This window comes from Nyctereutes procyonoides, unplaced genomic scaffold (assembly GCF_905146905.1).
Source record: "Nyctereutes procyonoides isolate TBG_1078 unplaced genomic scaffold, NYPRO_anot_genome, whole genome shotgun sequence".
NCBI lineage: Eukaryota > Metazoa > Chordata > Mammalia > Carnivora > Canidae > Nyctereutes > Nyctereutes procyonoides.
Window position 1 is genome coordinate 26779901 of NW_026575121.1, and position 14820 is coordinate 26794720.

General features: G+C 37.4%; 1 protein-coding gene across 1 annotated transcript in view; it reads left to right on the forward strand.

The window, feature by feature from the left end:
• The window catches only part of BORA (BORA aurora kinase A activator), a 30302-nt gene that overhangs the window by 8250 nt on the left and 7232 nt on the right, over positions 1-14820 (forward strand). The window contains exons 5-10 of the mRNA XM_055335788.1: positions 1529-1610; positions 9118-9183; positions 10265-10321; positions 10797-11023; positions 11785-11917; positions 14030-14643. Of these exons, the coding sequence (XP_055191763.1) occupies positions 1529-1610; positions 9118-9183; positions 10265-10321; positions 10797-11023; positions 11785-11917; positions 14030-14643 (1179 nt within the window). The remainder of the gene's footprint in view (positions 1-1528; positions 1611-9117; positions 9184-10264; positions 10322-10796; positions 11024-11784; positions 11918-14029; positions 14644-14820) is intronic.

Here is a 14820-nt window from a genome sequence, read left to right on the forward strand (position 1 = left end):
ATAGTATTCCTTTGTATTAATGTATCGTAACCTAACTGAGCCCCCTACTAATACTTACGTTGTATTTGATGTTTTCCTATTACAAATAATGTTTCAGTGAACACACTTGTGCATATATCTTTGTGTGATTGCAACATACTTGGGAAGTCAGAGGCTTTGTGTTTTCAGTTTTGGTAAATTTTGCAATGTGGCTCTCCCAAAAGGTTACAGCAGTTTTTACTCCTGGTCATGTTATCATACCCACTGTTTTCTTCTATCTGCAATACTGATTATTATTCAGCTTCTTAATTTGTATTATTCTAATCACTTTAAAAATTTCATCTTGTTAATTTGGATCTATAGGTCTTTAATTTTGAATGGACTAATACATTGCTTCATTAGTTGGTGGGGGTGGGTCTTTCATATTTTTTTTCTGGAAATTGTACATATCATAATCTCTGCTCCCCTCGCCCCCCCCCCCTTTTTTTACATCTTTCCTCATGTCAAAGAAATTGTTCTTTACCATATGTTTAGCAAAATATAAAGAAAATGTTTTGGGGGTATCTGCCTGGCTGGCTTAGTCGGTGGAGCTCAGGACTCCTGATCTCAGAGTTAAGGAATTTGAGCCCCATATTGGATGTAGAGATTATGTAAGGGAAAAAAAAAAAAAAGAAAATGCTTTGAATTCCTTCCAAAACAGAGAGAGGGAAGGGAAAAAAACACTATATTAGACTTTATATCTGGAATGAAAAAAGGAAAAATATGTATCCAAATGCTCTTACCTCCATTTGAATATACTGGCCAGTGGTATACTGATAAATGTTTGACAGCTGGCCCTCTGAGGGAGGAGTATGATTTTTAGTGATTGCTGCTATCTGTAATGTGAATACTCCGACCATGACCAGTTTCAAGTTACTGATGTGACATTACCCAATGGTAAAAGAAGTGCAGTGGGAGTTCCACCATTCTTATTAATCTCAAGAGCATGGATACTGGTCAGTGTAAAACAGTTAGCAAGTAGAGAATTGGGGCTTTTGTGACCTTTATTTTTTATATACTTAATTGTAAGTTTACAAGTTTTTAACATTGGTTTTAACAACTGATGCACAAAATTCCTGAAAATTTAATAATTAGATCTTGAGAGCCAGTATAAGCCAGTTCCAGCATACCATTCTAGGAGCTTACTTTTATATATTTATTTCCATTTATTTCTCCCTTCTTCATATTCCCTTTTGTCATCTCCACATTGCCCCCCCCCCAATTGGGAGGAATTTAAAATATTTCTCTATGATTAATGCCCTTAGATTAATTTGCAAGTTTTAAATTTAAGTGGTGGAAATAGTAACATCTCTCTTTATATATATATATATATATATGTTACATTTATTTTACCTTTGGTCATTTGTGCTTTTAAGTATTAAAATTTTTAAATGTAACTGTAAAGTCTTTCTGTATCACATTTGATGATTATTTGAAAATAACATAGGTACTTATTTATATTTGGGGGGGGGGGAAATTATGCCTAATTGTATAACTTTAATTTTTCTAGTTTTTCACAAAAGATGTCATTGTACCCTCTCCTTGGACGGATCATGAAGGGAAACAGCTTTCAGAATATCATTCCAGTAAATGTGAGTGCATAAATATCTTATGAATAAAAATTATAAAAATCATAGAATCATAAAGCTCAGTGAATGTAGAGCAATATACAGTGAAGTGTCAGCTTATTGCTTTGGTAAGGAGCTTGATATTAGATTTCTGGATACATTTAAGGGTCAAGCTTCCAAGTAATGAATGAATAACTCGAGAATAAAAGGCACAACATAGAGAATATATTCAGTGATACTGTAATAGCATTGTATGGTGACAGGTGGTAGCTACACTTGTGAACAGAGCATAATCTAGAGAGTTTTATAGAGTTGTCAAATCACTGTGTTGTATATGTAAAACTAATGTAACATTGTGTGTCAGCAGCAAAAATGCTTAGAGGTTACAGTTTAAAATGTGACTAAAATATACTGAATTCTTTTTTTTTTTTTTATTTTTTTTATAAATTAATTTTTATTGGTGTTCAATTTATCAACATACAGAATAACACCCAGTGCTCATCGCGTCAAGTGTACCCCTCAGTGCCCGTCACCCATTCACCCCCACCCCCCACCCTCCTCCCCCTCCACCACCCCTAGTTCATTTCCCAGAGTTAGAAGTCTTTATGTTCTGTCTCCCTTTCTGATATTTCTCACACATTTCTTCTCCCTTCCCTTATATTCCCTTTCGCTATTATTCATATTCCCCAAATGAATGAGAACATACACTGTTTGTCCTTCTCCGGTTACTGTGGCCAAGTTCAAAAAGGACACTGTTTGTCCTTCTCCGGTTACTGTTGCCTGAGTTCTCCTCTGGGATTTTGATGGAATCTTGTCTCACATTTAGAGCTTTCATCTATTTTGAGTTTATCTTTGTGTATGGTGCAAGAGAGTGGTCCAGTTTCATTCTTCTGCATGTGGATGTCCAATTTTCCCAGCACCATTTATTGAAGAGACTGTCTTTCTTCTAGTGGATCGTCTTTCCTCCTTTATCGTATATTAGTTGAGCATAAAGTTCAGGGTCCACTTCTGGGTTCTCTGTTCTGTTCCATTGATCTATATGTCTGTTTTTGTGCCAGTACCACACTGTCTTGATGAACACAGCTTTGTAGTACAACCTGAAATCTGGCATTGTGATGCCCCCAGATATGGTTTTCTTTTTTTAAAATTCCCCTGGCTGTTTGGGGTCTTTTCTGATTCCACACAAATTTTAAAATAATTTGTTCTAAGTCTCTGAAGAAAGTCCATGGTATTTTGATAGGGATTGCATTATACGTGTAAAATGCCCTGGGTAACATTGACATTTTCACAATATTAATTCTGCCAATCCATGAGCATGGAATATTTTTCCATCTCTTTGTGTCTTCCTCAATTTCTTTCAGAAGTGTTCTTTAGTTTTTAGGGTATATTTTGAGAACCATTTGAATGGTAAATGGTTCTCCAACCTTTTATTTTCAGGTTGTAGGTGTCCTTCTGTCTAAAATGAGTCTCTTGTAGACAGCAAATAGATGGGTCCTGTTTTTTTTATCCAGTCTGAAACTCTGCGCCTTTTGATGGGGTCATTAAGCCCATTCACGTTCAGAGTTACTTGAACTTCTTCTTAAAGGGGAGTTTTAAGAGTCCCCCTTAAAATTTCTTGCAGGGCTGGTTTGGAGGTCACATATTCTTTCAGTTCCTGCCTGTCTTGGAAGCTCTTTATCTCTCCTTCCATTTTGAATGAGAGCCTTGCTGGATAAAGTATTCTTGGTTGCATGTTCTTCTCATTTAGGACCCTGAATATATCCTGCCAGCCCTTTCTGGCCTGCCACGTCTCTGTGGAGAGGTCTGCTGTTACCCTAATATTCCTCCCCATGAAAGTCAGGGACTTCTTGTCTCTTGCTGCTTTAAGGATCTTCTCTTTATCTTTGGAATTTGCAAGCTTCACTATTAGATGTCGAGGTGTTGAACGGTTTTTATTGATTTTAGGGGGGGATCTCTCTATTTCCTGGATCTGAATGCCTGTTTCCCTTCCCAGATTGGGAAAGTTTTCAGCTAGGATTTGTTCAAATACATATTCTGGCCCTCTGTCCCTTTCGGCGCCCTCGGGAACCCCAATTAAACGTAGGTTTTTCTTCCTTAGAGTGTCATTTATTTGCCTTAATCTGTCTTCATGGTTCTTTAATTGTTTATCTCTTTTTTCCTCAGTTTCCCTCTTTGCCATTAACTTGTCTTCTATGTCACTCACTCGTTCTTCCACCTCGTTAACCCTCGTCGTTAGGACTTCTAGTTTGGATTGCATCTCATTCAATTGATTTTTAATTTCTGCCTGATTGGATCTAAATTCTGCAGTCATGAAGTCTCGTGAGGCCTTAATGCTTTTTTCTAGAGCCACCAGTAGCTGTAGAATAGTGCTTCTGAATTGGCTTTCTGACATTGAAGTGTAATCCAGATTTTGTAACTCTGTGGGAGAGAGGGCTGTTTCTGATTCTTTCTTTTGAGGTGAGGTTTTCCTTCTAGTCATTTTGCTCAGTGCAGAGTGGCCAAAAACAAGTTGTATTGGAACACGGGGGAGTATCACTGGTCCCTCTAGCTGGTCTTCTGGGGGAGGGGCCTGTTGCGCTGATTTTCAGGTGTTAGCACTTGGGGGAGCTGCTCTGCCCCTGCCTGCTGCCGGGCTCAGCCGGGATTGTTTACCCCGTGGGGCCCCAGGAGGAACAGTCGCAGTTGCTATGGCAACTCTGGAAGCCTGGATTCAGCCTCCGCAGGAACTACGGGGCTCGGGCTCGGGGCTCTCGGCTCTCCGTCCGCAGGGCCTGGAGGCTCCGGGGCGGGGCCACTGATCTGCTCAGCTCGGGGCAGGAGCGTCCTCGCTGTCCTGGGCCCTCCCGGCCTCTGCCTGTCCCGGGGGAGGCCGGATCCTGGGCTGTGTCCCGGCGCCCTGTGCTCCGGGGCCTGCGCTGTGGGATTCGCGCTCCCGCCCCGCAGCCCCCTCCCTGGAGCCGCCGCCCGAGCCCCTCCGAGCTGCTCCGGTCGGTCCCGCCGTGCGCGCTGCAGCCCTTAGGGAGCTCGGCGCACTCTCCCGGGGCGCAGGTGTCTGTTAGTGTCCCCGGGAGCCCGAGGGCATCCCCGCCCTCCTGGGTCCTGCTCCAGCTCCCTGGGAGCCCCTTGCCGCCCGGGAAGGTTGGTGCAGCTCCTGCTCCTCCGGGACGGGGCTCTCCTGTCCTGGGGACACTCGCCCCGGCCTCAGCCCGGCTCCTCGCGGGGCCCCTCCCCCTCGGAGGCCTTTTGTTCCTTTATTTCTTTTCCCCGTCTTCCTACCTTGATAGAAGCGCGGACTTTTCTCACTGTAGCGTTCCAGCTGGTCTCTCTTTACATCTCAGGCCGAATTCGTATATTTTCAGGATGATTTGAAGGTTATCTAGGTAATTTGGTGGGGACAGGTGATTTGGGGACCCTGCTCTTCCGCCATCTTGCCCCTCCCCCCACTGAATTCTTTTTATGGCCATTTTATCTTGAATTTAACTTTTTCTTCATGACCATTATGAATATCCATTATGATGGTTATAGAGGATCCATTGATGCCAAAATGGTTGATAATAAATCAAGAACTGAGCTGTTAGTGATTTCTGCCTAATTTTCAAGGTTAATATTTAAAATGAAACTCTTAAATTGTTTTGTTTTTTTGCTAATTTGCCGATTTCTTATAAATATAGAAGAAATATGGACACTTGACCTAGGGCAGTGTAATATAGATGATTATATGCAAAATTAATGAGGAAATTGAAGGACAAACCAGTAATCTTTCAAATATTTTTCTGCCTCCAGGAAATGGTTATATTTGCTCTCACTGTCCTTTGAGTTATGTGCAGTGTTTGAGTATTACTTGTATATATATGCTCATTTCAGTGAAATTGCCCATTCTTCTATTTAACGTACATTAATTATGCTCTCATTGTAAGAAAGACTATTTTATTCATTATCAAAAAACACAATAATAGGTAAAATGAATTGAGCACTTTCCATGTGCTATACAGTGCTAAGTGCTTTCAGTAATTTTGTACAACAGCTCACTTGAGGTAGATACTATTATTGGCCTCATTTGATGAGAAAACCTAGTTTTAGAAAGGTTAGAGCACTCATTCAGGATTACAAAGATGATAAAAATGGTAGAACCTTGATTCACAACTAGATGTTCTACGTTGAATTCTGTATTCTCAGCCATTACAAACTGAAGGTAGGGTGCAGTAGTGGACAGAGACCTGAGCTGGAGACCCCCTGCTACTATAAACCTGTAGAAGCGATCCTGAGATCTTTAGACCTCAGCTTTTCATTTCTAAAATAAAGGAGTTAAACTACATAGTTGCCTGTTAATGTCCATCCCAGTGCTAAAATTTCTATCCAAGGTATCATTTTCATAGACACTAGTTTTTTCCCCCTAACTCCTTTTATGTTGGATTTTTGAACAGATGACTCAACCTTTTATGTGGTCTTTATACTGGTTGGTCAGAGGCAAAAATGGTTTTGTTTATTCACATTGGCTTATACTGTTAACTTTTACTATTAATACTTGTGCAGTAGGGCAGCCCCAGTGGCGCAGTGGTTTAGCGCCGCCTGCAGCTCAGGGCATGATCTTGGAGACCCTGGATCGAGTCCCAAGTCCGGCTCTCTGCATGGAGCCTGCTTCTCCCTCTGCCTGTGTCTCTGCCTCTCTCTCTCTCTCTGTGTGTGTCTCTATGAATGAATAAATAAGTAAAATCTTTAAAAAAAAAATACTTGTGCAGCAAGGTGCTTCAATGAATATCCTCATGTGTTTTAATTTATGGACTTGAGTGAGAATTTCTTTGAAATATATACATAGGCTGAGAATTCCTAGCATATGAGCTGTGTGTTTACCTGTTTTGACTATGTAGTGCCCGCCTGCTCTCCAGAATGCGCAGTCTATACAACTACCAACTGATTCCTATGCCCCCACATCCCTGCCAACATTTGACATTATCCAGGTTTCAAATGTTTGCCTTTTGTTTTTTAAAATTTAATTTAAATTACACTTAACTTATTAACATATAGTGTGTTATTAGTTTCAGAGGTAGACTTGAGTAATTCATCTGTTGTTTATAACACTCAGTGCTCATTACATCGTGTGCCCTCCTTAATGTCTACCACTCAGTTAACCCCATGTCCCCATCCTCCATCCCTCCACAAACCCTTGTTTGTTTCCTATGATTAAGAGTCTCTTCTGGTTTGTCTCCCTTTCTGATTTTGTCTTATTTTTCCCTCCCTTCCCCTATGTTTCTCTGTTTTGTTTCTTAAATTCCACATGAGTGAAATCCTATGATAATTATTTCTCTGATTGACTTATTTCACTTAGCATAATACCCTTTTTTCCATCCACGCCATTGTACATAGTAAGATTTCATTCTTTTGGATAATATTCCATTGTGCATATATAACACATCTTTATCCATTCATCTGTCAGTGGACATCTGGGCTCTTTCTATAGTTTGGCTGCTGTGAACATTGCTGCTATAAACACTGGGGTGCAGGTGCCACTTCGGATCACTACATTTGTATCTTTGGGGTAAATACCTAGTAGTGTAATTGCTGGATCATAGGTTAGTTCTATTTTTAATTTTCTGAGGAACCCCCATACTGTTTTCCAGAGTGGCTGCACTAGTTTGCATTCCCACCAGCAGTGTAAGAGGGTTTTGCTTTCTCCACTTCCTTGCCAACATCTTTTGTTTACTGACTTGTTAATTTTAGCCATTCTGACTTCTGACTGGTGTGAGGTAGTATCTTACTGTGATTTTAATATGTATTTCCCTGATGCCAAGTGACATTGAACATTTTTTCATGTGTCTATTGGCTATTTGCATGTCTTCTTTGGAGAAATGTCTGTTCATGTCTTTTGCCCATATCTTCTTGACTGAATTATTTATTCTTTGAGTGTTGAGTTTGATAAGTTATTTATAGATTTTGGATACTAGCCCTTATCTGATAAAAAATGTTTGTCATTCCTAATGAGTTGTTTGACATTCTAAATGATTTTTGAAATTTTCATTTCTTCATATACTAATGGTCTTTGAAATTTCCTTTCTTGCAAAATACTTATTTATAGTATATTGGTTATATTTATATTGGATTGCTGTCTTTTTTTTTTTCTTGTTAATTTCTAAGACACCTTGTGTAACAAGGTTATATTGGTTCTAAAGATTTCAAATACCATTTCCCAATCTGTCATATTTATGCTGTTTTTGTTCTTGATGTCTTTGGTTGCAAAGAAATCTTATTTTGATGTAATCAAATACATCAGTTTCTTTTCTCATTTGATGGTGTTCTTAAAGCTTATTTAAGAAGTCCTCCTGGAGGAAAAAACTGAGGAATCACTCACAATAGAGTTGAAAAGCATGATAATGCTGCAGTTGGTGCTTTTCTGATCTAAGGAGGTCAGGGAATGCATGCTGGTGGAAGACAATTTAAGCTGAAACTTAATTAACCAGACTCAGCAAATAAGGGAGGAAAGTCAGAATAGCATGAGAAATACCTAAATATGAGGGAGAAGCTCGTTTTTTTTAAGGTGCTCAAATAGTGTTTAGTTGGAGGACAACTGTTCTAGAGACAGACAAGGTTTTGAAGGGCTTTCTATGACGCTGAGGTATTTGGGCTCTAGCCTGAAGACCAAGGACATTATAGAGTTTTCTGCAGCAAAGTGCCTTGACTACATTTACTTTATAGGTCACACTGCTTACAGCAAAGAAAGCATTCAAATGTAGAATTTTCATGTTTTTTTTTGTTTTTTTTTTTTTACTCATTCTCACAGTATTTATTAGGAGGCTTTAATTCATTTACCCATCTACCCACCTATTCATTCATTTATTTATTTAGGTTTGTTAGGTTATCAGTCTTCTGTAATGTTCTTTTAAGCTTTCTTTTTTTGTTGTTGTTGTTTTTCTGGGTTTTTTTTGCTCCTTCCCTTTTCCTTTTATTTTGTTTATATTGGTCATTTTTGTCATTGTATGTTTGTTTTTTCATCTCATAACTTTCAAGTCACCGAAACTTAGTAGTCATTCATTTTCTTTTTTTTTTTAGTAGTCATTCATTTTCAATTTAAAAATATTTGCAGCCTGACTTTAGATTCCTGTTATGAAAAGAAACAAAATATTTTTTATCAAATTTTATGTTTTGTTGAAATTATCAGGCATTTTAATTCAGACAATTTATATAACCCATTTTGCCAAAACATTAAGCAACAGAGGATATGTTTGAGGACTTTGAGGTTGACTAACGTGCATCCTCAATCTTTTAAAGTTGACATAATACAGAGTAACCATACTTTCCTCAAAAACTATTACTTGGTACCTCATCTGCTGTGGTAATCCTTCAAGTTTTATTTGTACTCCTTCAGAATTAAAAAACTAATAGAAACATGCCAAATTATTAGCTATACAGATTTTATTTTTAAAGTGTTGTAGAATAAAAGTTTTCACTTTGCTTACTTTTTTACTCTGGGAGAGGTCACTCTTGAAGGAAATGAAGAATATAAAATGTAAGATTTGACATTTAAAATGTTTTACAGGTATTAACATAACTAGTGACTCTCCAACTGGTAGAAAGCTGACCATCCATTCTGAGAAAAGCAACGGTGAGTGTGAATATAATTTGAAATGAAGAATGTTCCACATTAAGCTACACTTGATTTTTTTTTTTAAATTTTTTTTTTTTTTAATTTTTATTTATTTATGATAGTCACAGAGAGAGGGAGAGAGGCAGAGACACAGGCAGAGGGAGAAGCAGGCTCCATGCACCGGGAGCCCGACGTGGGATTCGATCCCGGGTCTCCAGGATCGCGCCCTGGGCCAAAGGCAGGCGCCAAACCGCTGCGCCACCCAGGGATCCCGCTACACTTGATTTTAAATTGTGTTTGTGTGATAACACTTTACTCTGGAATTGAAATTGTTTAATTATGAACTATACGAGAGCTAATTTTAAAAACAATTAGAATAGATAAATACCACCATGTTTTAGAAATAACATTAGTATGTGTGTGTTGTTTTCTTATTTGAAGTATGGGAGACGGTTTCTGGTTTTGGAAAACATTTTTCTGAAATTTTGTGAATAATGAGGAAATCTATCCCCAAATAGAGTTTACTCTTGAACAAGATGGGGCCTATGCGTATGAACCCCTTATGCACTCAAAAATCCATATAGCTTTTGCTCCCACAATGTTCAACTGCTAATAACCTATTGTTGACTGGAAGCCTTACTAATAAATAGTCAACATATATTTCGTATGTCATTTGTAGCGTAATTTTACAATAAAGTAAGTCAGAAGAAAACGTTAAAAAAAGTCCTAAGGAAGAGAAACTACATTTATAGTACTCTACTGTATTTATTGAAAAACATGCACATTTAAGTAAACCTATGCAGTTTAAATCCGTGTTGTTCAGGAGTCAGCTGTAAACTGGCTTCTTTTCTCATTCCAGTGCCAGCAGTACAACCAGGAGTTAACTCTTTCCATTAACAGGTTTATATCAGTGCTGGAAGGTGTGGGAAACTGCTTATAGAAAGGTGGCATGTTGTTTAATAGAATGCATAAATGAAATAATTCAGTTTGTCTGGAACATCATGGGGAGATGGTTGATTGGGAAGCACATGCTAAATTGCATGTAATATGCTTCCATTGATTTATCCATGTTTGTATTTGTTTATCTGCTTGCTTCCAGCTGCTTGTCAGACATTGCTGTCTCTTCCTGTGGATTTTAATTTAGAAAATGTATTAGGTAAGTATTGTATTTGTTTAAACCTTTAATAACTTAAATAGAATGTTTTGTTTTGATGGCTTTAAGTAAGTGGAAATAGGTGGCAATGTCTCTTTGTAAAGAAGTGGAGAAACAGTCTTGAAATTTCTCCTTTTTCTTTAATTTTTCTTTTTGTCCTAATGAATTTTGCTTTAGCCCTTTATCTGATAAAAAATGTTTGTCATTCCTAATGAGTTGTTTGACATTCTAAATGATTTTTAGACATAAACTATTCTTGGGCACATCATGTTGGTTTTACCTACACTAATAATAAAGTACTTGAAAAAGGAGTAATTTCAGATTTCAAATGTCACATATGCAATTAAATTTTGCCCTCTTTATTGAACAAAATTCAAACATATAGTACATGCTGTTTTTTAAAAAATCATGTAACTGAAGCGCAATTGCTCTTCAAAATGACAAGCCTTGCCTTTTATTCTGTTAATATTAAATATAGGTGATTATTTTAGAGCTGATGAATTTTCAGATCAGTCTCCTGGAAACCTGAGTTCTTCATCCCTCAGAAGAAAGCTATTTTTAGATGGCAATGGAAGTATTTCTGACTCCTTACCTCCAGCTTCTCCCAGAAGTCCTTGCAGTGGTGCTCAAGCCTCACTTGAGGTTTTTTATTCGATAGATTTATCTCCTGTACGGTGTAGGAGCGCTGTGCAGACACCAAGTTCGGTAAGAAGCATACTGAACATGTACTATAGTTTGCTGTAGATGGACCACAATGCCCATTTTGTGCTCAAGGAATGGTTGCCTTTGGGTTTTATATTTTTGTGAGGATTAGACTAGTTCACATTTTGTCATTAGGAATATTTTGGTCAGGAATCCCTGGGTGGCGCAGCGGTTTGGCGCCTGCCTTTGGCCCAGGGCGCGATCCTGGAGACCCGGGATCGAATCCCACATCGGGTTCCTGGTGCATGGAGCCTGCTTCTCCCTCTGCCTGTGTCTCTGCCTCTCTCTCTCTCTGTGACTATCATAAGTAAATAAAAATTTAAAAAAAATTTAAAAAAATTAAAAAAAAAAGGAATATTTTGGTCAGACTTCATTTCTGTATTTAGAGGTATAGGGGATGACCAGATTAATCCTGAGTCTCAAGGAATTCCAATGTAAGTTATTTACTGAACTCTATGTAAGGTTTTCCATATATGACAATAGAATTGACATTCATGGAGTAAAGTTGTTCATTAACAGTTGCTAGTATGATATAGGATGGTTTGTTTAAACACTGCATTTATATTTTACTTTGACTAACATAATTCTATTTCAAAATTTTTCTAAGTCTTAATTGCTTTTGTCACAAGATGCCTTACCTTTTGGTGAATGACCAAAGTTTATATGATCTACTTTGTAAACGTGTTTTGAAGATGAAGATAAATAGCATATGGTATAAGAAATGGAGAAAGAGAACCATGCAATTTTATTTATTTTTATCACAGGGGCAGTTTTCTTCCAGCCCTATTCAGGGCAGTGCAAAAAAATACAGCTTGGGAAGTATAACCAGCCCTTCACCTCTTTCTTCACCCACTTTCTCACCGATCGCATTTCAAATAGGAAAGACTCCACTCCCGGGTATGTTTCATAAGAAAATACCTAATTTCAATTTTTATGTTTACCAACATTTGTTATTAAAGAAGTTCTTTTTTAGGTTGTTGTAACTATAGAGCTCTGGGACGCCTGGGTGGCTCAGCAGTTGAGCGTCTGCCTTTGGCTCAGATTCCTAGGATCGAGTCCCACATTGGGCTCCCTGTGAGCCAGGGAGCCTCCTTTGCCCTCTGCCTGTGTCTCTGCCTGTCTCTCTCTCTCTGTGTGTCTCTCATGAATAAATAAATAAAACCTTAAAAAACAAAAACAAAAAAAACTATAGAGCGCTGACTACTAACCTTCTTAAATTTAAAAGCTGGCCTTTTTACAAAAGGAACAATACCTGGATTCTCGACAAAGTTCTATGCTAGTGTTAAACACAGATCATCTGATTAGCAGTATTTATATCAAGAATTCCTATAAAGGAAATCAGAAAAAGATTAACCTTAGAGTTAAGTTGGTTTCTGTGTACCTTCTGATCTGCAGGTTCAGACTTTGGTAATCTCATATTCATATTCATATTTTGTAAAGATATATTTGTTTAAGACTTGTAAATATAGTGTGTGGAAATTTACATTATTTCTCTTTGTAGTGAGTTAATTTCTCTGAAAAAATTATAGGTCCTTTTGAAAAAATTACAATAAAAAGCTATTCATAATAAATTGGAAAACTCAAAGCTATTTTTGTTAATCTTTATGTACTTTTGCATAAATGCGTATATTCTTTGTGTGGAGATAGACACACACACACTCTGGTTCTGTGGTCTGTTTTTTTTTTTTTTACCAAGTATCGTATTAGAATATTTTTGTAGGTCATTCAAATCATTTATTACTGTATGAAACAATGATTTTTGAATCATTGATCATGGATGTATTATTTGTTTTCAACTACTGATGAACATTTAAATTTTTCTAATTTTTCTTTATCAAAAAACTATTTTTGTGTAAACATTGTGTTGTATGTATTTGTATCTTCAGGTTAAATTCTCAGAGGTGTAATTATTTGGTCAAAAGGGGTAATTGTTTTTTTTTTTTTAATATTTTTTTTACTTATTTATTCATGAGAGACAGACAGAGAGAGAGGCAGAGACGCAGGCTGAGGGAGAAGCAGGCTTCATGCAGGGAGCCCAATGTGGGATTCAATCCTGGGTCTCCAGGATCAGGCCCTGGGCTGAAGGCAGGCGCTAAACCATTGAGCCACCTGGGCTGCCCTGATTGTTTTTAAGGAGCTTGATGAATTTTGTCAAATTTTCTTCATAAAAAGTTGTACCAATTGAATTTTCATCAATAGTATGTAAAAAAGTTTCTCCCATTTAGAAACACTGATATTACTGTTTCTTAACTTATGTTACAGAAATGTGTCTCTTACTGCTTTAATTTTTATATCTTTGATTGTGATGGTGTTGAACTCTTCCCGAATATTTATTGGCCCTTTACTTTGGGGAGGCATTCTTAGTTCCTACTTAACTTTTTGTTAAACAAATGCTTATTGCTTTGTCCTCCATATTCTTTATTATTTGTGTGGCTGACCACTTCATATATTTATTTGCCTTTGGGGGGATTGTTTATGGGCTTTTGCCCATTTTTTTAAACTTTTGTTTTTATTAAGCCAGTGAAGTTATAAAAATATTACATTTTAAAGCACTTTTATCATTTTATCATTGTTAAGCTCTTCATTATTGCAAATATCATTTTACAAATTTATGCTTGCTTTTTAACATTGCTTATAGTATTTTGCAGTGTTTTTACCTCCTTCATTTATCAGCTACAGCTATTAATTTGTAGCTCTTGGCTGATTTGTTCAATATCTTCTTTGTATATGAACACTAATAGTAGCAGTATGTTTACGAAGAAATAATTCTCAGGGATTAGATTATTTTGTTTAAATAAAAGGAAGTGCCAGAGGACTTCTTTTTGAAGACTCTTATACCCTACTTATTGAGACAAATTCATTTGTGCTTTGTTTTTAACACCAAAATTTCACTTCAATAAATAGAATGTTCTAGAAATCCAATTTTTCTGGCATTAAAGCATGATTACCATTTAGTAATGTCTTTTCCATTTGCATGTTTTTATGACGCAGTTTTTCCCTTTCTTTTAGAACAAAGGAAGTTTACTTTTCATTCTCCTGATAATTCGTCTGGAACAACAAATTCTAATGGAATTACTAATCCATGTATCAGAAGTCCTTATATAGATGGCTGCTCACCAATTAAGAACTGGTCTCCTATGAGACTTGAGATGTGTACGGGTGGTACTCCGTACCGGACCTCACTGATTCGGATACCTTTTGCTCTCGAGGCTCACAGTGAAGATGAAGAAGATCAGGTGAATCTTCCTCCTACAGATGCCTCGTCACCAGCCATGGACACTGGTGGACTACACCTGCAGCAGTTGAATAGTGACGCTTCTCCACATGGCACACATTTAGTAGTGACTGCCATGTCGATTACACAGAATCAGTCCAGCACTTCTGAGAAAGAATTAGCACTGTTGCAGGATGTTGAAAGTGAGAAGGAGAACAACACTGTGGATATGGTTGATCCTATAGAAATAGCAGATGAGAACACTTGGATTAAGGAGCCGGTTGATAATGGGAGTTTGCCCATGACTGATTTTGTGAGTGGGATTGCCTTCAGTATTGAAAACTCTCATATATGCATGTCACCTCTTGCAGAAAGCAGTGTCATTCCTTGTGAAAGCAGTAACATTCAGGTAAGATATTTTAATATTCTAGAGTGCTTTTCTCTTATTCTGTCTTTTTTTGAGATTATACTAAGAAAGAAGATGGGTTAAATGTGAGAACTGTAGTATCATATAACTTTATATATAACATTTTTAAAAAACATTCATACATGGTGATACTAAGAGGATTAGTTTCTTTTAATTGGG